Raw genomic sequence first — 26,854 nt, forward strand, 5'->3', positions numbered from 1 at the left:
GTCCTCTTGGAGACGAGTCTGTTTTCTGTTGGATTTACTCACTTAACTTGCAGAGGATATTTATTTTAAGCCACCATCTGGGAGTACGAAACTGTGGATCTATGCAAACCCTACGCGGGAGTGTACGGCATTTGTGAAGTTGAAGAGGAGGAATGTATCGTTTCTTTGTGAAACTAACATTTCTGTTTCCAGCAATCGTCATCTCACAAGGTAAAGTGTCGTCCCTGTGAAGTTCGTACACAAACAAAGGCTGCAGCGCACGTTTGAGGCACAGCAATTAAACACGGTTCATCAAAATAGACTACGTTATGAGGGAATTGGTGAATGAATAGGGGATGGATAACGGCTGTATCAATTTGATCGATATTTTAAGAGACTTTTAGGCTGGCCTAGATTTGATAACATTATCTGATAGCCTACTGAGCTGAGAGACACTGGTAGATTCTGTTAAATCCGCTCTAAACTTTCACTGACTTATCTTTTAAGTAGCTTTGCCTGTTCATGGGAATTAAGCCACTAAAAGTGCAGCAGCCAAACGCTGCTGGGACAGACGCTGCGCTGCGGACCTCACTGGTTTGCGCTTGTGAAAGTTATATCGCAGTTAATACAATGCAGAAGTTAATACAATTGTTAATACAATGTATAATTGTGCCCGCACTGATAGACCAGTCATTACCTAATATGCGTTATATCCTTGACTCAGCAACTGATGAAAATAATACTTAAAACATACTTAGTGGGCCAAAACCCAGTTTTTGTAGCTATTTCTGATACTTTATCAGGAAACACGAGTGCATCTTGTTGTAATCACATTTTGTTGGCTGCATTTCATTAAATTGCTTCAGGCCTTGATAAACGTCGTCTCTTGAAGTAGTGTGAGAACAGGTTTTAAATATCGGGAGGGGGGGGGGGGGGGGGGGTAATGGGGTAAAGAAGTTGGTGCGTGTGTTGCGGCTGGGGGGCGCGGGGGAGGCGAGGGGAGGGCAGCTTTTGTCTGTGTGTGTGGGAGAGTGTGAGTGCCGGGTGGGGGGTGGTGGAGGTGCTGTTATTCCCGTCTGCCGGTAAACAATGCCACTGAAGAGTGTTTTATGGCTCGTGCTGGACTCTGATTTCTTTTGTTCCGCATCTGAGCTCCGCAGCTGCTGCGCTTTTCCCCGCAAAGCGTGCTCCCCAAAGCCACGCACCACGCGCTCTGCCCTCACCGGTGTCCAACAAGCTTTCCAATATCCCCCACGGACACCCGTGTAAGCCCCGGAGTATCAAATCAATTACAGATTAGGCCGTGCAAGCGCGCGCGTGCTTTAAAAAAAAAAAAATTCCTGTGAATAATATTTGCAGTTGACTAGTGGAAACGATTTCCCATATTTTTTTCACCTTTGCTTAAGCCATCATTTGTCATTATCCTAAATAGCTACTACTAGACTCATACCCACATTGATTTCACACGAATGCATGTGATTGCGTTGTGATTTAGTGATAGGATCAAAAGTGTGTTTTAACTGTATTTAAAAATGTTCACGCCCTCCACAGGTCTAAGATGCGCTCTACCCACTGAATCATGTCTGAATGGAGGGAGATGTGAAGCCACCTCCAATGGAAATGGAGAATGCAAGTAAGTAACAAGCAGACTATAAGAGGGAGCAACTTGTGATCCCCCAAATGCTGTTTCAGACCTTAACAGAACACTGTAACATTTCAATGTATTGACTTTTGCTGTTAACTTTTTTGTGTTGGGTCTAGCCTAGACCTGTGGTATTTGATGAGGCGTTTTGGCATTTGTGCAGGCCTGGTAGTTCGGTGTAGTATTGGTACTTTAGAGTGCTCTTGGATAGAAAGGAGAGGGGCCACATATTCCCCCTTTCATTCCGGTCTTTGAGAGGAGCCTGCGCCCGGCAACCAGAGGCCCTTGAGTTTCCTCTGGGCTGCTGTGCTCCGGTGCCCCTCCAGGAGCCACAGGGCCCCGTGTGCCTGCACACATTCCCCTAAAGAAAAGAGTCGAGAAGAGAAGAAATACAAAAAAAAGAGTCCAATTCCAGAGTGCTGGAGAGGTGAGAGAGGGGTAGCTGGACAAAAGCCCCCCCCGCCCCCATCAGTGGGGTTGTTAATGAATGCAAGACCCCTTCACCAGCAAAGTGAGAGGACGCGTCCAGTCCTAAATCTTGTTTCTCTGCTCTTTCATGGGCGACAGCTGGGGCTCGCCCGCCGCCCGTCAGCCATTGTCCCGTAGTCAGAGTAATGCTGTGTGACTAATCTGAGTGGGGCTTCCCATAATGCCACAGCCACCCCAAACACCACAACACACACCAAACCCCTGCCATAGCCCCCCACCCCCATCCAACCCCCCTCTCCCCACCTCCAAAAGGCTTGTCTCCTGCTTTCTGAATGGATAACCCCCCCACCCCCACCGCACCCCTTGTGATCTCCATTAGAAAGCCAGATGGCTGTGAAATGTAATTGGATTGGATGTTGAGAGAGTGAGATTAATTGGAATAAAGTGCAGAAATTTGAAGGCAAACAAGTGGGAACAGACAGAGGGGCAGATTGCAGGCTATTTGTGTAGGTCAGGGGTTGATGCTGATAGTATGTGGGTGAGGCTCTTATGCTAACACATATTCCTTTTAGGTGACGTTCTGTGTGTGTGTGCTTGGTGATTCCATCTTGAGTATTATTACGAAGGAAGGCAAAGGACCAGAGAGTGAGAAGAGGATGTACATTTTTAGATTTCACTTTCTGTCAGGTCATCCCATCTATAGATGGAGGGATCGGAGAAGTTTAGTTAGAACTCAGTTAGTCTTTATCGTGTTTTCCAGCTGTGGTGTCATTTTTATCTGTGTAAAGCAGCTCAGGGGTGGCCTGTCTACCCCGAGGGCATCTGGTCATGGCAGGCGCTTCCTTGGTCTGTGGGGACAAGGGGGCACCATTGAGGGCCCCACGCTACTAGCCCAGGGCCGCAATTCATAGTATCTAATCTACACCCCTCCTCCTCCTCCCCCACACACGCGCGCACACACACTCACGCAGGCCTCCACAGAGACACACACGTGTGCACACATTCACACACAGAAACTCTCTCTACGTCCCCCCCCACCTCCCTCCACAAAGCTGTTATTGTGGTCTCCATCTCTGCTCAGTCCAATTAAAAACAGACAGGATAGGAGCATCACTCCACCCACCCTCTCTCTCTTCCTCCTTGCTTTTCCTCTCATTAATCATTCATCCTCACCAAGCCAAACAGCCATCAGTCACAGAGTGCATTAGGAGCCTCGGCGTCAGGGGTCAGAGTGTAGCGTCCATGCCGGGAGGGCCTCCGTAATGATCAATCTTGTGTGTTTTTTTTTTAATTCTATGCTGTATTCACTGGCAAATGCAATTTGGAAATGTCTGGGTTACATGGGAGCAAAGCCCACATGGGGACAATGATTCTTTGCACACCAGTTAAAATGGAGAAGAGGTTGGCACTGTCTGGAGTGAAAACAGTGACCCAGATTCAGATCAGGGATGAGTTGTGTGATGTTATGACGTACAATTCCCACCAGATGATGGTAAGTGGAAGGTGTATGCTGGAAATGCCAAAGGTTTTAAACCTGTCACATGTGTACATAGTTGAATTTACCAGTGACTCATTTCTTGGAAGAAAAAAAACAACAACAGTCATTTGGTCCATGTGGTTTATGGTGTGGTGTGTGAGCATATCGCAACACAGATTTTGAGTGGTAAAATGGATTTAAATCCTCCCAACAAGCAAATTTCAGCGCAGTTCCCACGAGTATGAGAACCTAGAGTGAAATCACATGTTGGCATACAGAACAGGGTTAGACTTGGTTTGACTATGGTAATCATGTTTTACAGATGGGTTTACTGGGATTATGACCGTGTTGAGACCGAATTGGTTTTCCAGACAGTTTTCCACAGCTCCCTCCTGCAGACTGGATGGCCAATCTCTTAATACTCCACAGAAAACAGGAATACCTTTTAGACAATGTCCTCAAAACTTTTCTGTCCTTCCTGTTTCTAAAAATAGCCTCTTTTAAATCCTTTTGACATGCATCATCCACAAAACAGGAACTGACTTATATCCTGTTGATCTAATCACAATATATTTATCTCTATGAAGATTCAGATTGATTTGATTTTTAGTTAGGTTTGTCTGGAATATTCAATTAGCTGTTCATCTGGAAATATATAACAAAAGGTATAAAGAAGGAAACCAAACACATCGGCTGTTAAGATTTGATGATGAAGAACTGATATCATCTTAGTGTTTTTAAAGCATTTCCATTTGGATTTTACATAGTTCACACTCAGGCATTAATTTGCTTTCTTTGTGAAATCATATCTTTGCCCCACTGATTAATTCATGATAGTAAAATGGGTCAGTGTGGGGAAAATCAGAGTAGCGTCTTAGGTTCCACTGAGGTGCAGACTCAAAGCTGCTGTATTTTACTACAATCATACAGTTTCAGTGTGCGGCGGCACCAGACACACGGATACACAGCGAAGCAGCTTAATGGGGAAGCCCTCAACAGTGATTCTGTGACGTGAGAGGTTATCTGAAGGTCTGGGGCTTCCTGTTTCGCAGAGCTCTCGTCTGCTTGTTATGTGGGCTGCTTAAAAGCATTTTAGGGCATAGCTACGTGTGAGTCAAATTTAGATTCCATTTGTGAGACGGTAATGAGGGTACAGGGAGGTTGAGAGGTTGTTGCCCTTACACCTCTCGACCCTGTGCATGACTGTCATTGCCGCTTTGCTGAAATAGACCCGGTTTTGGTTTGAGCTCACGGTTAATAATAAACGTCGAAAACATCTCAACTGTCTCGCTGGATGTCTCGCAGCCTGATGGAAATAGACTTGAGGCAGAAAACTGATAGAAAGTCTGCAGCGGTCACATTCAGATGGGGAACTTGCGTGTGTGATCGGACCTCTTTGACCTTGCACAGCGGTGTCTGGTATTGCTTATTGATGATAAAATTCCTGACCCATAAAGACTGTCTAGAGTACCCCCCCCCCCCCCCCCCCGCTGAAGAGATGTTGCGCCCTCCCTGAAGGAATGCTGCTCTTCATTTGTCCTCCTATAGGATTACTGGGGAGGACTCTGTGAAGGCTCAGCTCCTCATGGGCTTAGGCGTATCAGCGGCATACAAGTGCATGGCTGGGTCAAGTGTGCTTGCTGGTGTTGGGGTTTTATTGGGGTTTAAGCTCTAAGTCTGCCACTCCCCTGGCTGGGCCCATTCCCCAGATGCCAGGAGCCGTATACAGCACTGAACGGGGCTGGTGGGGGGGCTGGTGGAAAAGGTCCAATCGTCTCTGCCCCAGATGAAGCAACGTATTTTACTCTGGGTCAACCGGGAGCAGGGAAAAGCCCAGAGACCGGGCTGTGATCAGGATCCTGTGTGTCTGGAGATCCTCAGAGCCCAGGGATCAAAGCCCTGCTGGTTAGAGAGCAGAGATAAGAAGCCATTTGGCTCTAGTGGGTGCTGAAAGTTCACATGCACCAGCGCAGGCTGTCAAATGTAGACACACCATCTCTTCTGGCAGCTCAGCATTGCACTAGAGTGCATGGGGCAAGGGGGGTAATGGGTTATATGTGTATTTGTGTGTCCGTATCTTTTATGTACGACATGCATGAGAAGAAAGATTATGAGTTAGGGGCCTCCATCCTGGGACACTTTCCTTTAGCCTTCATATGATCTCATTCACAGTCTCTTTGAAAGTCAAAGTTTGTCAAAGACTAGTTTGTCTCAGTTAGCCCTCACTGTCCCAGGTCGGATTCAAACCCAGGACACTGCTGTTGCATGGTTTGCGCCTCAGCCAACTGAGCCACCAGCACACCCACTGATATATATATATATATATATATATATATATATATATATATATATATGTATATATATATACATATATGTATATATATATGTATATATATATATATATATATATATATATACATATATATATGTATATATATATATATATATATATATATATATATATATATATATATATATATAGCAATGGTCTCCATCCGCTAGAGACACAGCAGCAGATGTGTTGTCACTGTTAACCACAATCATGTGCGGTGGCAGGCAGGTGTTTGGTCCTGGTTTAGCTGTGAGGTAGAATGTCTCAACACTGTTGGAAAGTGATTTTGTGTTTTTAAACACCTATCTGGAAGACTAGCTGTTACCTTGGTGACAGCTAATGGGGATCCTAATAAACTAAACTAAACTAAACCCTGCGCTGAAATAAGAAGAACAAAGTGTATTACACACACACACACTACACACACACACACACACACACACACACACACACAAATGTTTTGGGTTTTTTTTTAGCCGCGCTATTCAAGTTATGACCCTGGTGTTTGGGGTCTGGTATTCTGTGCATGAAAGTGATGCTGCCATCATCAGTCAAGCAGGTGTTGAGTCCTCCTCGGTGCGACTGGCTCTCATAAGTCTTCCCACTTCATTCTCTAAAAAGTGAGACACTAAATGGCCAGCTTCATTACTATCAACCTGATCTCTCTATCAGCCTTTCTTCTCATGACCCTTTTGTCACGGGCAGAGCAGAGAACTGTCGGCGTTTACCACTTCCTGTGTTGCATTTTGATTTACACTTTCTCAGACAGCAGTTAGAGGAAGTGTTTTGAAGGAGGTGGGCGGTAGACTGATAAAGTCACTTCATTTTGCACGCCAGATTGCAAACTCTTAGTGTGGTATTTTGCAAGATTTTACCCCACTAAGCCAACATACATGTTGAAATTATATTTAATATTTTTTCTCATAGGCTTTCTCTGTGCACCTCAATTTATAATATTTTGTTAGAATGGCAACACTGGCATTAATAAACTTATTTGATTGTTTTCTTACCTTTAGACTGACAAACCAATTAAGCCTCAGAGAGAAAGCAAATTTGCACCAGACCAACCTTTTATAGACTTGTTTGGATAACTCACTTGTTCTGCTGTATGTGTTACTGTTACACCTCCTCTTGACTACACTCTGTTGATCTCACACAGCAGTATTAAGCACACTGATCCTGCAGTGACAGTAAAGTGCAGACCAGTCTTTATGGTGGGAGTTTAGAGCACTCCAGGCCCTAGTGCATTTCTCATTTCCTCTAGCAGAGCTGTTCTGTTCTGGTCTTGGTCTTACTAACAGATGTGGACCCCGGGGGTCAGACATTGGCTAATGATTGGACAGATCTGAGGGAACATCAGCTAACTAGACAAAAGGAATAATGAGGAGAGGACAGAAATTTGAGAGAGGTTTGAGGAGAAAGAAGGGGGAGTGCGGGTAGAGGGGAGAGAGTAGGGGAGGGAGAAAAATAGATGGCGACCCTGAGCCATTTTCATAAACAAGATGACGGTAAAAGCCAAGAGTATAACACACACACACACACACACACACACACATACACACACACACACACACACACACTGTACCCCCACTCCTTTCTCCCCCGTTCATCTACATCACATTTTCCACAGCGGTGGCATTTCCACTGCACAGTGAGAGTGAGGCTGGTTTTGTGTTGGAGGCTAAAGTCACCCCCAGAGTGGCAGATGGTAGATCAGGCCCAGCAGGGAGAGAGGAGAGAGGGGATAGGAGGCGAGGAGGCCGTTCCACAGTCACAAAAGTGTTTGGGGTCAGGGGTCGGGGAAGCATCTGCTCTGGCCTGAGGGGACATTGCGTCGCTGGGAGAGACCTGTTGCCGGGGTGTGTTGCTGAGCCTTTCAGCATGTGGGTGGATCTTTATCTCAGACTGCACTGACTTCAGGACAAAGAGGATCTATTACAGTTAGTTAGGAAGGGGTGACACACACACACACACACACACACACACACACACACACACACACACACAGACACACACACAAAGACCATACATGACATCTACATGATTCTACATTACAATGCTGAGTAAGTACTTTATACAAAAATGGTGACTTCCGTTAGTGCTTAATTCAGTAGGTTTTCATGCTACAGTGAAATGGGAAGCGGGCAGACTTCAAAGCCGCCCCAAGTACTCTGACAGTCTTCTGCCAATTGCAACTGTCTGGGCTCCCTGTTATGCACATGAGACCGTTGAGAACTCCCTGGTCGGTCTCACCTAACCCTGAGTCAACGAGGGAGTTTTCAGCAGTCTCATGTGACATGAGGAGAACGCTGTAAAAAGCAAACTGTTGAGAGCTGTTAAAAGTACACATAGGAGAAATGAGAAAACATGGGGCCTGAAAGGAAGAATGTGGCTAGAAGTCAGGCAGGGAAATGGATAACAGTCAGTGCAGCGAAGGAAAAGGGTAGTGAAAGGAGGAACAGGTAAGGAAGAGAGGAATCGAAGAAAGAAGGGGGGGAGGGGGGTGGGGTGACGGAGAGACAGAAGTTGCAACAGCTGACTTCACATGGGTTCTTTATGTCCCTAGAGGAGAGGTTGGCTTGTCAGCACCCCCATCTGACAAGGGGACAGAGGGGAGAGAGGGAGGAGGGCCGGAGGGAGAAGGGGAGTAGAGAAGGAAGGAGGGGGAGAGAGAGGGGGAGGAGCCCTGTCCAACAGCTGCCTTCATTAACATGCGCACCTGCTCCCTGTGGAGATTCTAGGAGGCCAACAGATGCCCTCTCTTACACACATAAACACTCACACGCTCGTATACACACCGACACACTCTCACACAAGCACCAATTCAAACATAAACACACACTTATTTGCTGACTTTAAATGCGCCTACACGTGACACAGATAGGACTTCACAGTTACATGCGAGCTAGGCCCCGCATACGCATCAGGCACTTAGACTAGATCAATTGACCTCTGAGCACTTCACAGTTTGAAAATCAATGTCAGTGAAATCCTGTTAATCTGTATTTTCGGCAGGACGGTGTTCATTATGACCCAGCCATTAGGGGGTTGGAGGGAAGGGGGTTGGTGGTCCTTTTCCTGTGTCTGTCCTGGGAATCCAGAGTGTGTCTGCCTAATGAACAACGATCTTCCCTTCTCATAATCAGACAGTTTGAACTAGGTGACTGTAGCAGTGTCTGTCCTTGGTGTTAGTCTGGACGGGAGGGGAGCACCCATAGGGGCTTAGGGCCTGAATGCAGCGCTTCATGCTGGGACAGCCGTGGTCCCCTTGATCTCTACGGTCATTTGGGATGAGGGTGGACAGCCTGGGGGCGAAAGGTAGCTGGGAACGGGCTGTTAACGGCTAGACTATTTTGTGGCGTCTGTTGTCCCGGCAGAATGTGTTTTCAAAGTTCTGAGGGCGTCTAATCCAGAGAGACACGCTAGAACAACAGGCCACCCCTGTCCCACTGCACTGGGACTTTGCTGGGCGGGAAACATCTAGCCCCCTCCTCTCCTCTCCCCTCCGCTTTTCCCCTGGTTTGTTAGATAATTCTTCCAGTGATTAAAAAATGGAGCTGCGTAAATAAGAGATGCTGTTTCAAATGCAGACAGAAGCTTGGGAATTGGGAATTTGAGATGATGCTGATATAGGATGACTGAGTTTGTCGTCAAATCATCATATGTAACAGTTTGATAATGATTTTTTCCCCCTAATTTTAGTCTTTTTTCAGTCCCTCTGATCATCTCTGTTTCCCCCCTCACTGTCTACCCCCAGGTGCCCCAGTGACTATGTGGGCAGTCGGTGCCAGTACCCTAGTCCCTGCAGTCCTTCACCCTGCCGCAATGGTGGCGAATGCCGGCCTGTGTCCCACGGCAATACGTTTGATTTCCGCTGCGTGTGCCGGCTGGGTTTCACTGACCGGCTGTGCCTGACACCCACTAACCACGCCTGCATGAGCTCCCCCTGTCGTAACGGAGGAACATGCGACCTCATCACCCTCGCTGCCTACCGCTGCCGCTGCCCACCTGGGTGGCTAGGTATGTAGCTAACATGTGCCAAAATGTCATCAGTTTGATTCATTTTCTCTGTACTCTCGTGGAACATTTTATCACGAGAGCATGTGTCAATTAGATGATTAACGATTGTGTTTCTCTGTTGCTGTCCTGTTTTCAAGGTAAAACCTGCCAGCTCGCCAACCCATGTGCTTCCAATCCATGTGCCAACGGCGGCCAGTGCTCAGCCTTTGATTCCCACTATATCTGTGCCTGCCCACCCGCCTTCCACGGTCAAACCTGCAAGCAGGACGTCAACGAGTGTGCCCAGACTCCATCTCCCTGCCGTAACGGTGGCGTGTGTGTGAATGAGGTGGGCTCGTACCATTGCCGCTGTCCTCAGGAGTACACTGGCCAGCAGTGCGAGACCCCCTACATGCCATGCAGCCCCACACCCTGCCAGAATGGAGGCACCTGTGTCCAGAAGGGAGATACCACCTACGACTGCAGCTGCCTGCCAGGTAACAGACAGACACATATCTGCACATTAGACAATAACTGGGCAGAACAAGAATTATTGACTTTCTCTGTTGGGCAGTGCATATGGGCAGTGTATTAACAAAACACATACTTGAGTTTTGCTATTACATCAGTTGACCTAATAACCAATCTGTTGTTGTAGTAAGATCTGATTGGGTGGAAAGAGCATCCTGTGGTTGCCCCCCCCCCCCCCCCCCCCCTCTCTCTCTCTGCCAGTCTCCACTGGCAGGATGCAGTCACACAGACGTTTCCTTCTGATAATCACCAGCGAGCCCCCCTACAAGCAGGCATGCACACTTACACATAAACATACAGATATACACAAACACACACCTATTCATGCGGTCACACATACGCACAAACCTCTCCTCTTGTTTTCCAGCCAAATATGACCGTTCTGTTTGGCATCTTTATTGTATTGGCACCCAAAGCCGTTGCAGCGTTGTGTAAAACCTTGGTTAATCTTGGGTAATTGTGGTTAGTGCTGTTAGCGTTGGGAGTGCAGCTGTGGAGACTTTCTTTCCCACCCAGTCCAAACCACACTGTATTAATTACTTTTCTATAGAGCGGCTCACCAGATCATTCCTGTGGGGATCAATGTTGGATCCTTATTTCTCTCTTTCAGCTGCGTGTGCTTATTGGCCTATTGTGTGTACAGTTAAGACCACATTGTTTAGATATGTAGATGAATGAGGGATATTGTGTTGTATGTTAAAGTTTAACCCATGCTGTGCGAGTCTCGTGGGTGTCCGTGCTGGAATGCAGACAGATAGTGAAGCTGCATGGACACCTGCAGAGCTGCGGGTTGATAGTTAATCAGACTATCGTGGCTGTAAAACTCCCACTCAAACCTTTGATGTTGGGAAAGGAGACAGGCCGAACAGTCATTTATAGAGCGTTCAAACAAGCTGCCACGTGAACATATAAAAGCTTATCTTTCACTTAAGTGCATAGTGATAACAGGAGGAAGTGAGGGTCGGATTATTACCTAAAAGTAAATGTTGCCTAATCATTTGTCTTTCTCTCTGTTTCTCCCTACCTTTTCACTACTCGTCTTTCTCTGCCTTCCTCCTTCCCTGTTCCTCAGGCTTCACCGGTCAAAACTGTGAGCATAACATCGATGACTGTCCAGGCCACAGTTGTCAGAATGGCGGTGTGTGTGTGGATGGGGTGAACACCTACAACTGCCAGTGCCCACCTCATTACACAGGTAAGCTAAACTAATTAAATAACTGTCAACATTCATGTTTCTTTGAATTGATTAAACCAACATTATTTAAACTTCCACCCACACTGTACTTATGCCTCTTTTCCTGTCCCTTTCAGGCCAGTACTGCACAGACAATGTGGATGAGTGTGAGTTGATGCCCAATGCATGTCAGAACGGAGGGACATGCCATGATACTCATGGCAGCTATCACTGCGTCTGTGTCAACGGGTGGACGGGTGACGACTGCAGCGAGAACATTGACGACTGTGCCAGTGCAGCTTGTTACCACGGTGCTACCTGCCACGACCGCGTGGCCTCCTTCTTCTGCGAGTGTCCACATGGACGCACAGGTGCGACAACCTCTGACCCCTCCAGCTAAAACACAAACACACACACACACACTGAGGAGGATCTTAATGACACTATTAAATATAATGATAGAGTTTGACAGAATGTTTTCTTTTGTGCTGCTCTCAGGTTTGCTCTGCCACCTTGATGATGCCTGCATCAGCAACCCATGTCAAAAGGGCTCCAACTGTGACACCAACCCAGTCAATGGCAAGGCTATCTGCACCTGCCCCCCAGGTTACACCGGGTCTGCCTGCAACCTGGACATTGACGAGTGCTCCCTGGGTAAGTAATAAAGGCACAACCAGTTTCTTCTAACAAGGTGCTGCAGTTGTGAAATGTAATGCCCTACAGCATGTGTGCATAAATTAGCACGGATATATGACATATCTTGGACTTTTATGTTTTAGGTGCCAACCCTTGTGAACATGGTGGTCGCTGCCTGAACACCAAAGGCTCCTTCCAGTGTAAGTGTCTCCAGGGTTACGAGGGCCCTCGTTGTGAGATGGATGTCAATGAGTGCATGTCCAATCCTTGCCACAACGATGCCACCTGCCTGGACCAGATTGGAGGCTTCCACTGCATCTGTATGCCAGGTAAGAACATTGGACTATAAAAGCACTGTTTCTAGTGCTTGTTTTTATGGTGTCTCAAAATATTATATAATTTTTTCTAAGAGTTTATTTGGACAATACTAATTATGATACACTCTTAGGGAGAGTGACCTAGGAAGGAAAAGGTAACCGATTTGACTAATCACTGTTTCATCCTCCTGTGTCTTTGGGATTTCAGGGTATGAGGGTGTGTTCTGCCACATCAACACAGACGAGTGTGCCAGCATGCCTTGCCTTAACAACGGCAAGTGTATCGACAAGATCAACTCCTTCCACTGCGAGTGCCCCAAAGGTGAGAAAACTACAGGGAATGGAAAAGACATAGATAGAGTAAAGGAGTGAAGGAAATTGTTTCTTTGATCCTTCTGGGTCTCACAGTGGGAGAGTAGAGTGTTGGAGAGTGAATCATTAACTCATCTGTCAATGAGTATAGCATGCCATATATGGTTCACAGAATGAATGTTAATGATTTTCCAGTCGCAATAGTAGCACTGTAGCCTTTTCCAATGTCTGGGAGAGAGGGTGGAATAATGGCCTTGCAGAAACATTAGCATATTTGGCGGGCATGACAGTTTGTGTAAGAGCTTAGCGCCAAAAATGGGGGCAGGGATTGGGGTATGGGTGGTGAGTTGGAGGCAATTGTGCTGTGGTTTGAAAGAAAAGTTTCACTGCACGGGTAGAGCTGAGGAAGGGGGGTGGAAGGAGGGAGAGATGAAATAGTGCGTTATGACCTTCAGTGTCCCCCAGACCTACTTGGGATGCAAATGAGATTTTCTTTCCCACATTTTCTCATTATGCACACTGTAGCCATGTATGTAGAGGACATGATGAGAGAGATTATTTTGGAAAATGCATTTTCTGTCTGCAGGGATTGATTTTGATCTAGTCATTGGTGCATGCATGGCCACATGGCCTAAACCATTATTTAAAGAAACAAATTTTACAGTTTCTTATTTGTTTTCTGTTTTATCTCCAGGTTTTTCGGGGAGTCTGTGTCAGGTGGACATTGATGAATGTGCCAGCACACCCTGCAAGAATGGAGCTAAGTGTACTGATGGTCCCAACAAATACACTTGTGAATGCACTGAAGGTACACCACACCGTTGTTTCTCATTTTTATTTTTTCCTAATGTTCATTAATACAACTTGTTGTTGTATTTAATGTTAATTTACACAATTTAGATTCTTCTTGTTCCTCTCCCAATGCTGATAGAACGTTGTCATTCTATTAAATACTTACTCTCTCTTCCTGTCCAGGTTACACAGGGCAGCACTGTGAGACTGACATCAACGAGTGCTACTCCGACCCCTGCCACTATGGCACCTGTAAGGATGGCCTAGCCTCCTTCACATGCTACTGCCGCCCGGGCTACACCGGCCGGCTGTGTGAGACCAACATCAACGAGTGTCTGAGCCAGCCCTGCAAGAATGGAGGCACTTGTCAGGACAAAGAGAACACATACAACTGTGCCTGTCCCAAGGGCACTGCAGGTCAGAGTCATATCCCCTAAATGTCCATACTTCAACTCTATATTCCAACTCTGTGTGTTTTTCCTCATGTTCTTTACTTACTTTTGTTCCAACATGCAGGTTTCAACTGTGAGGTGAACCTGGATGACTGTAAGAGCAAGCCCTGCGACTACGGGACGTGCATTGACAAAATCAACGGCTATGAGTGTGCATGTGAGCCGGGCTACACAGGTGAGTGCTGGGTGGGGTTTACAGGTGCAGGGGATGGTCCCCTGTGCATGGGGAGGGGCAGGTAGGACAGGTGGCTGGCGGGCCCAGTCCTGCAGAACAATGGTGTCAGATTGCCTGCGTGGGATGGGGGGGAACACAGAAAGGAACACAGTCCCAAACCTGATACGCGCACACACACTAACACACATTCAAAAACACAAGCCCTAACTTTGTTTGCCATTTGAAAAGGCTCTATGACGTTGAGTCTTGAAAGAGTCTGTAAGGTGATATTTTAAAAGGGAAAGACTCTGGGCTTTAAACACATGCTTGATGTTTATTTGTGTGCAGGTGCATGACAAATCACACTGATAGCTAGTCAAGTTACTTCACAGACACATGTCCACCTAACATATATACAGTATATTTTTGTACAATTTAAAATTTAGGTAATAATGTCTGATCCAAACCTTTGCTAGTGCACCACTCCTATCTGCCTATTCCCATGAGGATCCCCTTTCATGGCCCAGTAGAGCCGGTTCTGACTGGTAGTGGCTGTGAGTGTGTATGTGTGTGATTATGCTAAAGAGGGGGCAGGGAGGAACAAGTGTGTGTGTGCAGGCTGCTGTGTATCCCTCCTCCTCTTCCTCCCCTCCATCTTTTTGTGCTTACGGGGTGAGTGCGGAGGGCACGGCAGGACTCAGACACAGGGGGACAGAGGACTATTGTAATTGCAGAGCAGGCAGTTGGGCCCTCCCCTTTCTGATTGATGAAGAGCAGAGGAGGAGGGAGGTGGGTGGGGGATCAGAGGGGGGTTAATTGTTATTCGGCCGTGTGTGAAATGGGGTCTGGCCTTCTGTCCCCGTAAACAGCCCTGGGTGAGGTTAGTCCTCCCTGAAGGGGGGGTGGTGTGTGTATGGAGAGTGCAGCTCTCCCCCCCACCATTCCCAGCAGCACCTCCCCCGCTCAGATCCAGCTGAAACCCTCCCTCTGCCTATTCACCAAGCCCACATTCAATCAATGAAGGAGAGGATACGGCCTCCAGGGGCAGGCAGGCAGACAGACACTGGAGCAGCAACAGCCTCTGCCTGTTCAGTCTGTGGGGGGAGTCTTTAGTGTTGTCTATTGTCCAAAAATCCCCCACTGCACCTCAGCTAGCTGCTTAAAAAAGATTAGAGAATACCACACCACAGAGCAAAGGGTCCAGCTGTGGGGCATTTACAATGGCCGATGTGAATATTCATCAAAGCACACGTTTATTTGAATGGGTTATCTTAAAAGTCATACTCAGAAAGGCATACTCAAATAGATGAATATTGTCCTGACATCATATCACATTGTCTTTCAGGAGCAATGTGTAACATCAACATTGACGAGTGTGTCATCAACCCCTGTCACAATGGGGGCACCTGCATTGATGGCATCAACAGCTTCACCTGCCTGTGCCCAGAGGGCTACAATGACGCCACCTGTTTGTCGCAGGTGGATGAGTGTGGCAGCAACCCCTGCATCCATGGCCGATGCCATGATCTCATCAATGGGTGAGCAAAGATTAATTTTGAAGACACGAATGAGTTACAAGAAGTGGCATGAATGGCAATCAAGCAGACAAATACACCACTGACCTATCATTTAATTTGCATTGCAGCTACAAATGTTTCTGTGATTCCGGCTGGAGCGGCCCAAACTGTGACATCAATAACAACGAGTGTGAGTCCAACCCGTGTATGAACGGGGGAACCTGCAAGGACATGACCAGCGGATACCACTGCACCTGCAGAGCCGGCTTCAGTGGTCAGTTATAACCCTGACTAGTAGTTTGCCTCTAGTCTTTCACCCCCTTTCTGCACTCTTTATCTCTCCCTTTCTTTTGTTTGGTCTCATCAAGATTGAGTGTGGGTTCTGGTAGCCAGTATCTAACCCATGTGTGTTCTCTAATCCCGCCACTGTAGGACCTAACTGCCAAACTAACATCAATGAGTGTGCCTCCAACCCCTGCCTCAACCAAGGCACCTGCATTGATGATGTGGCTGGATACAAGTGCAACTGCTTACTGCCCTACACTGGTATGAAATCTCACTGCTTGACTTACATGCTCTACATAGATCCTTGTGATAGCTCAAAGAATCAGACTATATCCTGGGTTTTTAATTTAGGCAGCTGCTGACTCACACATCTGCACTGGGTCTAAAAATGTAAAGATAGAATCATCCAAAAGAAAAATACATTTTCCAGGCAGAAGAGTTATCCCATCCTATGTTATTTTAGAAAACATCAGACCACCTAATGGCCACTATGTTTTTGTCATCTCTGTGTGGAAAGATCTGCCTGTCTGCTTTGCAGGGATAACAGTGTGTGTGTTTTGGAATAACATGCCATGGTGGCTAATATAAGGCTGGGAACTGGAGCCTGCTCCAAGCCCCATTCCCTGTTCAGCCGCGTCCTGTTTCCTGTCTGTGATCACACAATAGCAGGAAACAGGAAGGCACTTCCTGCTTGGCCAGGTTGTCGTGGAAACGGATAAGGAAGTGGGATGGAAACTGGGCTTTTAAAAATTGATGTCACTCTTCAAAATGAAATCTTTTAGGGGACTGGAGAGATAGCGAAATAAGAATTGATATTGCCATGCTGAATCATTCTTTAAGGGTGTTTTGTGTCATTGTGTAAGTAAAAGTGAAAGTAGTGTGTAGACACAGCAGCAGCAGACACTGATGTGTTTTCTGCTCTCGTCCAACCACCAGGTGAAAATTGTGAGACGCTGCTGGCCCCCTGCAGCCCCAGACCCTGTAAAAACGGAGGAGTATGTAAGGAGTCTGAAGACTTCCAGAGCTTCTCCTGCATCTGCCCTGAAGGATGGCAAGGTATCCATCCATTCATCTATTCATCTGTTCATCTATCTATCCATCTCTCCATCCATCCATCCATTGGATAATCTGATTAACTGTCTTTTCCCTATCTTTTTCTTCACCTCAAGGTCAAACGTGTGAGATAGATATCAATGAATGTGTGAAGAGCCCATGCCGCAATGGTGCTACTTGCCTCAATACTGTGGGTAGCTACCAGTGCAAGTGCCAGCCAGGTTACTCCGGCCAGAAGTGTGAGACAGACGTCGATGACTGCAAACCAAGTAAGGGGGAGATCTGCATCTTCATGAGTTCTCATCTCATCGACCATTTAAAACATTGCTGGCCGACTGTGACTAACTGTCTAATCGTATTTGCTCTCTCTCCTTTCAGATCCCTGCAGTAACGGTGGTCTGTGCAGGGATGGCATCGACACTTTTGTGTGCACCTGTCTGCCAGGTTTTCGCGGGGGCAGGTGTGAGCAGGACATCAACGAGTGTGAGAGTAACCCCTGTAAGAATGGGGCCAACTGCACCGACTGTGTCAACAGCTATACCTGCACCTGCCCACCTGGCTTCAGTGGCATCAACTGTGAGATCAACACCAACGACTGCACTGAGAGGTACAGAATAATGGCTACATGAGATTAAACTGACATAGATGAATAATCTCTACCACTGAAAATTATGGATGTCGTAATTCCCTGCATCCACATGACCAGATGCATGACTAGGCCATTATTTTGATCAACTGTTTAATTAAGCTGAATAATTAACCTAAAGCATGTCATTACTGGATTAATAATCAGTGTTTAACATTTTGACTTCTTGTGCTTCTTTAGCTCTTGCTTCAATGGTGGCACCTGTGTGGATGGCATCAATGCCTTCACCTGCCTGTGCCTGCCTGGTTTCACTGGCAGTTACTGCCAACATGATATCAATGAGTGTGACTCCAAACCGTGCATCAATGGAGGCACATGCCTTGACAGCTACGGGACCTACAAGTGCACCTGTCCTCATGGCTACACAGGAATCAATTGCCAGGTATGGAAAAGGGATAGGATGGAAGTCTTCAGCAAGAGTAATGGAGTTGTTAAATAGTCTGTGTTGCTGTCATGTGTTTGTGCTTATTTGTACAGTTCAACAAGAATCTTCCCTTCTTTGTTTCCCCGGCAGAATCTTGTACGCTGGTGTGACTCATCCCCCTGTAAAAATGGGGGTTCCTGCTGGCAGCAGGGAGCCTCCTATACCTGCCAGTGTCAGACTGGATGGACTGGCCTTTACTGTGACATCCCCAGTGTATCCTGTGAGGTAGCAGCCAAACAGCAAGGTACAATATGCAGGCAAAAGTTATTTCCCTTCATGTGACAGTGCCAATTGGTTTAATCTGCGAGGAAAAAATGAGTTAGATTTGTGCGTTCTGTTTTCAGTGTGTTTTAGATTTAACTCCTAACTTTTTCTTGATCGCAGGTGTGGAGGTTGTTCGCCTCTGTAGGAACTCAGGCCAGTGTCTGGATGCGGGAAACACACACTATTGCCGCTGCCAGGCTGGCTACACCGGGAGTTACTGCCAGGACCAAGTGGATGAGTGCTCACCCAATCCCTGCCAGAATGGAGCCACCTGTACTGACTATCTGGGAGGCTACAGCTGTGAGGTATGGGCTCTAAGACTTTCATTCAGAGTTAAATTACCTAAATCAGATATGATGGGAGATTGTTGGAATATTCCTGAATTTTCAGGATACTCTACACGACATGTGCAACTGGCTAAGGAGGGCTTGATACAAAACATTGATGTCTCTATAAAATTCCAGTTAATATGTTCATAGATAATCTAGCTTCAATCAAAAATATTGACTCATATGGATGGTCTGTAAATGCGCTTTAGACTAATTCTGTTGTTCTCTCTGTCAGTGTCTCCCTGGCTACCATGGGGTGAACTGCTCTAAAGAGATCAATGAATGTCAGTCTCAGCCCTGCCAGAATGGAGGCACCTGCATTGACCTCATCAACACATACAAATGCTCCTGTCCCAGAGGAACACAAGGTATGAGCCTCTACACACACACATACACACACACACATACACACACTTACATACACTCACATGGAACAAATGGATGAACACAAAAATTAAATTGTGTGCATTTTCCAATTTTCAACCTTTTAATTTCCCTTAGGTGTCCACTGTGAGATCAACCTAGATGACTGCAACCCCTCCAACGACCCACTGACCAATGAGCCCAAGTGCTTCAACAACGGCAAGTGTGTGGACCGGATTGGAGGCTACCACTGTGTGTGCCCGGCGGGCTACGTAGGCGAGCGCTGTGAGGGTGATGTCAACGAGTGTCTGTCGGACCCCTGTGACCCCAGGGGCTCCTACAACTGCATTCAGCTCACCAACAGCTACCGCTGCGAGTGCCGCACTGGATATACAGGTACTGACGTGCATCCATGGCAACATCAAAAGACAGCAATGTCCCTGTGTACAGGGCCTACCTGTTCATAACTGTACCTGACACATGCAGTACTGTTTTGCCATTGTTCTCCAGGTCAGCGGTGTGACAAGGTGTTTGATGGGTGTAAAGGAAGACCCTGCAGAAACGGAGGAACGTGTGCTGTTGCCAGTAACACCCCTCATGGTTTCATCTGCAAATGCCCACCGGTGAGTAGAGCATTAACTGTGTAAAGTATTCATACGATTGGAAACTATTACACCGTTTCCCTCATATATAATACACTGACCGTAACCACTGCCTGTATTTGTCCACCTAGGGCTTCACCGGCTCTTCGTGCGAGTATGACTCTCGCTCCTGCGGCAGTCTCAATTGTAGGAACGGAGGTACATGTGTGTCAGGCCACCTAAGCCCGCGCTGCCTGTGCCCACCATCCTTCACTGGGCCCGAGTGCCTGACCCCCACTGACAGCCCCTGCATCTCCAACCCCTGCTACAACGGGGGCACTTGCCAGGTCACCCCAGATGATCCTTTCTTCCACTGCAGCTGCCCCAGCAATTTCAACGGCCTGCTCTGCCACATCCTGGACTACTCCTTTCCTGGAGGGTTTGGCCGTGACATCACCCCACCTCCGGAAGTGGAGGTGAGCTGTGAGATTCCTCAGTGTGACGAGTGGGCAGGGAACCACATCTGCGACTCGCTGTGCAACAACCACGCCTGCGGCTGGGATGGAGGAGACTGCTCACTCAATTTTGATGATCCGTGGCAGAACTGCTCTGCGGCTTTGCAGTGCTGGCGGTACTTCAATGATGGGAAGTGTGACGAGCAGTGCAACAGCCCTGGGTGTCTCTATGATGGCTTTGACTGCCAGGGACAGGAGGGACAATGCAAGTGAGTATCCACTCATAGGATGCAATGGAGTAGAATAGAGTTGTGATTCTTATTTGTATTGTTTGGATCTATCATAGCTAGAGAGGAGATCAAATAACAAATGTACACCAAATGTGTGATCTGTGTTCTTGCTGAAATGCCAATCAGAATATCAACCAAGTGTCCTTGCTTTCTTCCCCAGCCCGCTGTATGACCAGTACTGTAAAGATCACTATGCTGATGGTCATTGTGACCAGGGCTGCAACAATGCAGAATGTGAGTGGGACGGCCTGGACTGTGCCAACAACATGCCAGAGAAGCTGGCAGATGGCCACTTAGTTTTGGTGGTCCACATACCCCCAGAACAGCTAAAAAACGGTTCTTCAGCCTTCCTCCGAGAACTCAGCAGTGTTCTCCACACCAACGTAGTGTTCCGCCGCGATGCGAAGGGGGAACCGATGATCTTCCCTTACTATGGCAGTGAGCAGGAACTGGCCAAGCATAACGTGAAGCGTTCCACAGATGGCTGGCCCGACTGGGCTGTGATGCCGGCTAATGTTTTGGGTCAAGTGAAGGACGGTGTGTCTGCCATGGTCAGCCCACGGAGACGCAGAGAGCTGGACCCCATGCAAGTTAAAGGGTAGGTACCACTTTTGATGCTGTGGAACATGTCTTACTAACCATGGTCTCCTAACCATTTAAATCAGGAATCTATCTGTATTTGGATTGTAGAGGGCAGAGAGTTAAATGTTAACCTTTCCACCTGTTTCTTCTCGTAGGTCTGTGGTGTACCTGGAGATTGACAACCGTCAGTGTTACCAGCAGTCCACTGAATGCTTCCAGAGCGCCACAGATGTAGCTGCGTTCCTTGGAGCGCTGGCCTCCAGTGGGAATCTCAATGTTCCCTATATTGAAGCTGTCACTAGTAAGTAACCCAGCTCCAGCCCTTTCCCTTGTGTGTTCTACCTATTACATTACAAGGCCGCCACCACAGTGTGTTTAGCTTGTGATTCAGGTTGTAGTCCTAATTAACCCGTTCTGACATTGCTCATCTTTTCAGGTGTGAGACCTACTCCCCCCAATTCAGAGCTCTATCCTATGTACGTGGTCTTCCTGGGCTTGGCTGCTTTGGGCTTCATCTGCCTTGGTGTCTTGGTGTCCCGTAAGCGGCGCCGGGAACATGGCCAGCTCTGGTTTCCCGAGGGATTCAAAGTGTCAGAGCCCAGCAAAAAGAAACGCAGAGAGCCTGTTGGAGAGGATTCTGTTGGACTGAAGTAAGTAGACTTGAAAGTGTAGCCACACACTTACTCTGATATGGATTATGAATGCATCCAGATGTGCATTTTCCCTTGCCTTAATTGATTAATATAAATGGCAGTAGTGTACTGTATTGCATACCATTGTATCAGCATTTGTATTCTGCATTTGATGTGGAGGATCTAACCTTTGCCTCCTATTTTCATCAGGCCAATGAAAAACTCTGACATCAATCTTATGGATGACAATCAAAATGAATGGGATGAAGATGATCCAGACACCAGACGCTTTAGGGTAAGAGAAACATCTCCTGATCTCCTTGTTTGAAAATCCTGTGTTTTACCAAACCAGCTATCCTCAACCATTTTCACCTGCGCTGATTCTGAGATGATGATTGGTATGCTAATTAAGGGGCTTTTTACTTTTCAGTTTGAGGAGCAGGCCATGTTGGACTTGAGTGACCATACTGACCACAGGAAGTGGACTCAGCAGCACCTGGACGCAGCGGACCTGCGAATTGCCTCCATTGCTCCTACCCCTCCTCAGGGGGAGATAGAGAATGACTGTATGGATGTCAATGTCAGAGGACCTGGTGTGTACAACTAATTCAGTTTTTTAAATTACAGTTTGTTTGATTGTGATTTTAGCTCTCTGCATCCCTAGTTCATCTGCTGCCTTAATCTCTTCTATGGAGAATAGTAACATTAGGCTACTTGGCTTGCTAGTTAATGTTAATAACTGAACCATTAGCATAGCTTATAGCATATCAGATGCATATAGAAACACTGCTTAAACAACAATGTGCCTTCTCATAAAATTCCAGAGTATGTGTTGTCTTATGATCATCAAAATATTTAGCTATACTGTATATATCGCCACACATACACAAATTTGATCTGAAGTGTCTTACCCTGACTGACTGATGGGAATCTGTTGTTTAGTCATGATAATACAGCACAGGTGTGGACAGCCACTAAGTGTTTGTGTCAAAACACAGAATTTGCATAATGATTTTATTTGCTGTCACCTCTGCCACCACTGAGAATATGGTGATTATAATCTGACTCCCTGAAGGCAATCACTGCCACAGTAAAATTATGAATCAATTTTCACTAACAGGCAACATATTTTGCACCGCAGAATGCAATAACCATTGTGTTTCATGAAAAAACACAATATAGATTTTGTCTTCTGCAGTCATGTCCTGTGAACAATGATGGACACATGACTAGAAATTCACAGTGGTCCTAAAATGTAATTCTCTCCCTTCTTCTTTCAGATGGTTTCACTCCCCTGATGATTGCCTCCTGCAGTGGTGGAGGACTGGAGACTGGTAACAGTGAAGAAGAAGAGGATCCCTCAGCAGAGATCATCTCTGACTTCATTTACCAGGGGGCCAACCTCCACAACCAGACCGACCGCACGGGCGAGACTGCCCTCCACCTGGCTGCTCGGTACGCCCGCTCTGATGCTGCCAAACGCCTCCTGGAGTCTAGTGCCGACGCCAACGTTCAGGACAACATGGGCCGCACCCCTCTTCATGCTGCTGTGGCTGCTGATGCACAGGGAGTGTTCCAGGTAACTGATTCTACTGCAGGAGTTTCACAGTTCTCTAGGCCTTGGTGGCTATTGTGTAGAGGACATGGATGCAGTTTTTTTGAGCAAGGAAACTCACCAAGTCTGTGTTATTGCAGATTTTAATACGGAACCGTGCCACTGATCTTGACGCCCGCATGCATGACGGAACAACACCACTGATTCTGGCTGCCCGACTGGCTGTTGAAGGAATGGTGGAGGAGCTTATCAACTGCCACGCTGATGCCAATGCCATAGACGACTCTGGTAGGTCACTTTTTCTCACCTTATCATCTCCATCGACCATAAAATTTTCTGCAATGTGCTGGATTGTTATTTTAATCCGCGCCCTCACTCTCCTTTTCTCTCTCTCTCTCTCTCTGCAGGTAAATCTGCTCTTCACTGGGCAGCAGCTGTAAACAACGTGGAGGCTGCTATGGTGTTGTTGAAGAATGGTGCCAACAAAGACATGCAAAACAACAAGGTGCGTGAAATGGATGCCATTGTGATGAAGCCATTTCAGTATTTACGCCCTTAGATTCGCAATAGTATATTCAGTGTATTTACGGTGTTGTTTGTGTATTTTCTGCAGGAGGAGACGCCACTGTTCCTAGCCGCCCGTGAAGGCAGCTATGAGACAGCCAAGGTTCTGCTGGAGCACTTTGCCAACCGTGAGATCACTGACCATCTAGACCAGCTGCCCAGAGATATCGCCCAGGAGCGCATGCACCATGACATCGTCCGCCTGCTGGATGAGTACAACCTGGTTCGGAGTCCTGGGCTCCACAGTGGCCCCCTGAGCACGTCCAGCCTCTCCCCACCTCTCTGCTCCCCCAACGGCTACCTTGGCAGCCTCAAGCCCAGTCTTTCTATCAAGAAGGTTCGCAAGCTCAGCGCCGGTGGGAAAGGAGGGAAGGACAGCGGCAAAGAAATCAGAGTGAAGAAGAAAAAGTCGCTGGATGGGAAGGGGAATCTGCTGGACACCTCAGCTGTCCTCTCTCCAGTTGATTCCCTGGAGTCGCCCCATGGTTACCTGTCTGATGTGGCTTCCCCTCCCATGACTTCACCCTTCCAGCAGTCCCCACCTATGTCTCTCAATCACCTACAGGGCAGTGGAGACTCCCATATGGGCCAGATCATGGGCAAGGGCCAGGATATGGGCTGTTTGTCTTTTGACCTCAACCCACCCCGCCTCTCCCACCTACCTGTGTCCAGCCCCGGCAGTCAAGGCACAACGTCCATAGGTGGAGTCGGGGGCAGAGGAGGCCAGTGTGATTGGATCTCCAGGATGCACCCGGGTGTGGGACAGCAGGGAAGCTTCAACCAGGGCCCGCCCATGTCCCACAACCTGCTGGGTCCTCTCCACGGGGTCAGCACGGCCACCCTGTCACAGATCATGGGCTACCAGGGTCTGCAGAGCAGCCACCTGGGCACATCTCCACACATGATGCAGCAGGCTCACTCCCGGCAGCTCCAGCACCAGAACTCCAACTCCACCACAGCTGGGCAGGCCCTCAGCCAGGGTTTCCCCGGCGTTGAGCTGAGCGGGTCAGACCGCTCCATGCCCATCCACACGATAATGCCCCAGGAGACCCAGATCCTCGGCACCCAGTTCCTCACCCCTCCTTCCCAGCACAGCTATTCTGGCCCCATGGACAACACACCTAATCACCAGCTACAGGTGCCCGACCATCCTTTTCTAACTCCCTCCCCCGGCTCCCCCGACCAATGGTCCAGCTCGTCCCCACATTCCAATATGTCTGATTGGTCAGAAGGCATCTCCAGCCCTCCCACAAGTATCCATTCTCAGATGAATCTGATCCCAGACCAGTTTAAGTAGAGACTTGTAAAGGAAATGGACAGAACTATTCAATGGAAAAAATATATATATACAAACAAACTTAATAAAGGAAGAGAGCGGAAAACCTGAAGACTGAAGATTCTCCTTTTTTATTATCAATTTTTATACTAACGATAAGAACAGTTTTAGTAATTTTGTATTTATTTATGTGCTTTTTTTGACATGGAATATAAAGAAGATGCTTTTATATTTATGCTTTTTTTAATTTTTGCTTTGTTGTGTATGGAGAGATTAGGAACAGTCTGAAAGGAGTTTATATCAGAAAGAGGCTCCTAGATGTGTACACTGGCTATTTATTTGTTTCTTGTGTCGCTATATTCACTGAATTTATTTTTATTTTTGGGGGGTGCACCAATCTTCACACGTTTAAATTTGGGAGTGCATTGTCTGCATTATGTTTGTACAAAGATTTTTTGTTTCCACCTTTATAGATTATTGTTAAAGTTTCAGTATTAATTGATTAGATTTTAACCTCCTTTGTCTTTTTAATTGAAGCAGGTTTTGTTACTGAACTACACTTCACTAAGTCTTATCACTGAGTCTGTGTTAGAAGATGGATGATCAAATATGTGTTTGAAAATATATGGCATTCCCAAAGTGTCACATTTCAAATATCGCTTTCTACCCCTTGCTCTCTTAGTTAAATGGAAAAGAGAGCAATGGAGCAGAGGGTAACAGGGCTCTAGTTACTTACTTTGGAGATTTGGGACCAGATATCACAATCAGCTTTTTAAAAAACAACAGCATCAACAACAACACACATAACAAATATCCAGTGTTCCTTATCAGTTGACAGTTGCACTGGAAAATGAGTGGGAAAATGCATCCAAATCAACCTTAGCCTGTTTTAGTGCGTAATGGTCTGGGCTGGTGTTGAGCAATTGATTTCTGATGGTTTATGACCCAAGGATGGGCCGACTGTCTTTCTTTTGTATTGTATCCCAAGTCAGTGATTACGGTTACCATGTTCACCCTGTTAAGTATTAAATTGCGGCCCTGTTGTAGAAATTTCAAATGTTACATTTGCCACAGTTTACAATGGTGCCAGTGTAATTTTTGTTTTTCCTAAGAAAAACAATATATTTGTGAGATTTCCTGTCAAAGTGTCTTCGAGGTGGAGGACACTATGTGTGTTTGTCAAAGAAATGGGGAACTTCTTTTGTGTGTTAAATGACATCACCTGCACTTTGTGAGGAGTGTAGTATAAGGTGTCTGTATGTCATGTTTTATAAACTAATCCACAGATAAAGATGTTTTTAATAAAAGATGTAATTCAGAATTGATGTTCATGCAAAGTTGTAGTTTGCAAAAAGTATTTCCTGATTCAAAATTATTTGTAAAAAAAAAATCCTTTTGATTCAATAAAGGTTACTGTCAAGCTTTTATTTATTGGTTTCCTCTCTTTTCATATTTTTTCTGAAATGTCTCATGGCTGGCAAGATAGCCTCCTCATCTGTTCTTCAGATTTGGTGGTGCATCTGTAGCAGTGATATGAAAGGCACCACAGTAGCTGCTATCTGGCGCTCTCTAGTGGTTATGGCTTGGAAGTAGCACAGCGTAAATTGGAACCTGAAAAGAGGAAGGCTTCATTACTGATGCTTAAAGCAATATTCCACTTAGTTTTAACATGGGGGTTATTTGGCTCTTGACCGCCATGAAAACCAGAATATAAACTAATCACCAAGATCAGATGCAGCTGGACGAGTTTGTAGCGTTTGGATTTTTACTTCCCATTCATTTGAATGAGGCCACGAAAATAGCCTGAAAACT

General features: G+C 46.7%; 1 protein-coding gene across 1 annotated transcript; it reads left to right on the forward strand.

Annotated features, from left to right (window-relative positions):
- Nucleotides 1–26,467, forward strand: notch1a (notch receptor 1a). The gene is made up of 34 exons (XM_071904646.2): nucleotides 1–210; nucleotides 1,531–1,612; nucleotides 9,617–9,879; nucleotides 10,017–10,355; nucleotides 11,462–11,584; nucleotides 11,701–11,934; nucleotides 12,062–12,217; nucleotides 12,343–12,528; nucleotides 12,725–12,838; nucleotides 13,523–13,636; nucleotides 13,804–14,037; nucleotides 14,137–14,247; nucleotides 15,572–15,764; nucleotides 15,872–16,017; nucleotides 16,176–16,289; nucleotides 16,965–17,084; nucleotides 17,198–17,350; nucleotides 17,460–17,688; nucleotides 17,908–18,109; nucleotides 18,242–18,395; nucleotides 18,536–18,720; nucleotides 18,980–19,112; nucleotides 19,246–19,503; nucleotides 19,618–19,730; nucleotides 19,841–20,412; nucleotides 20,594–21,031; nucleotides 21,171–21,316; nucleotides 21,452–21,665; nucleotides 21,858–21,942; nucleotides 22,078–22,240; nucleotides 22,928–23,226; nucleotides 23,343–23,490; nucleotides 23,610–23,707; nucleotides 23,816–26,467. The coding sequence occupies exons 1-34, from the start codon at nucleotides 153–155 to the stop codon at nucleotides 25,061–25,063; spliced, it is 7,425 nt and encodes a 2,474-aa protein (XP_071760747.2). The 5' UTR covers nucleotides 1–152; the 3' UTR covers nucleotides 25,064–26,467.
- The last annotated feature ends 387 nt before the right edge of the window (nucleotides 26,468–26,854 follow it).

The sequence above is a fragment of the Centroberyx gerrardi genome, chromosome 2, assembly GCF_048128805.1.
Source record: "Centroberyx gerrardi isolate f3 chromosome 2, fCenGer3.hap1.cur.20231027, whole genome shotgun sequence".
NCBI lineage: Eukaryota > Metazoa > Chordata > Actinopteri > Beryciformes > Berycidae > Centroberyx > Centroberyx gerrardi.

Excerpts from the sequence above, each read along its gene's own strand:
- notch1a (XM_071904646.2), top strand. The coding sequence starts at position 153 with ATGTATCGTTTCTTTGTGAAACTAACATTTCTGTTTCCAGCAATCGTC. Across the intron at positions 17,351-17,459 it reads CGTCGATGACTGCAAACCAA|ATCCCTGCAGTAACGGTGGT; the intron begins GTAAGGGGGAGA and ends CTCTCCTTTCAG. Across the intron at positions 23,708-23,815 it reads AAGACATGCAAAACAACAAG|GAGGAGACGCCACTGTTCCT; the intron begins GTGCGTGAAATG and ends TATTTTCTGCAG.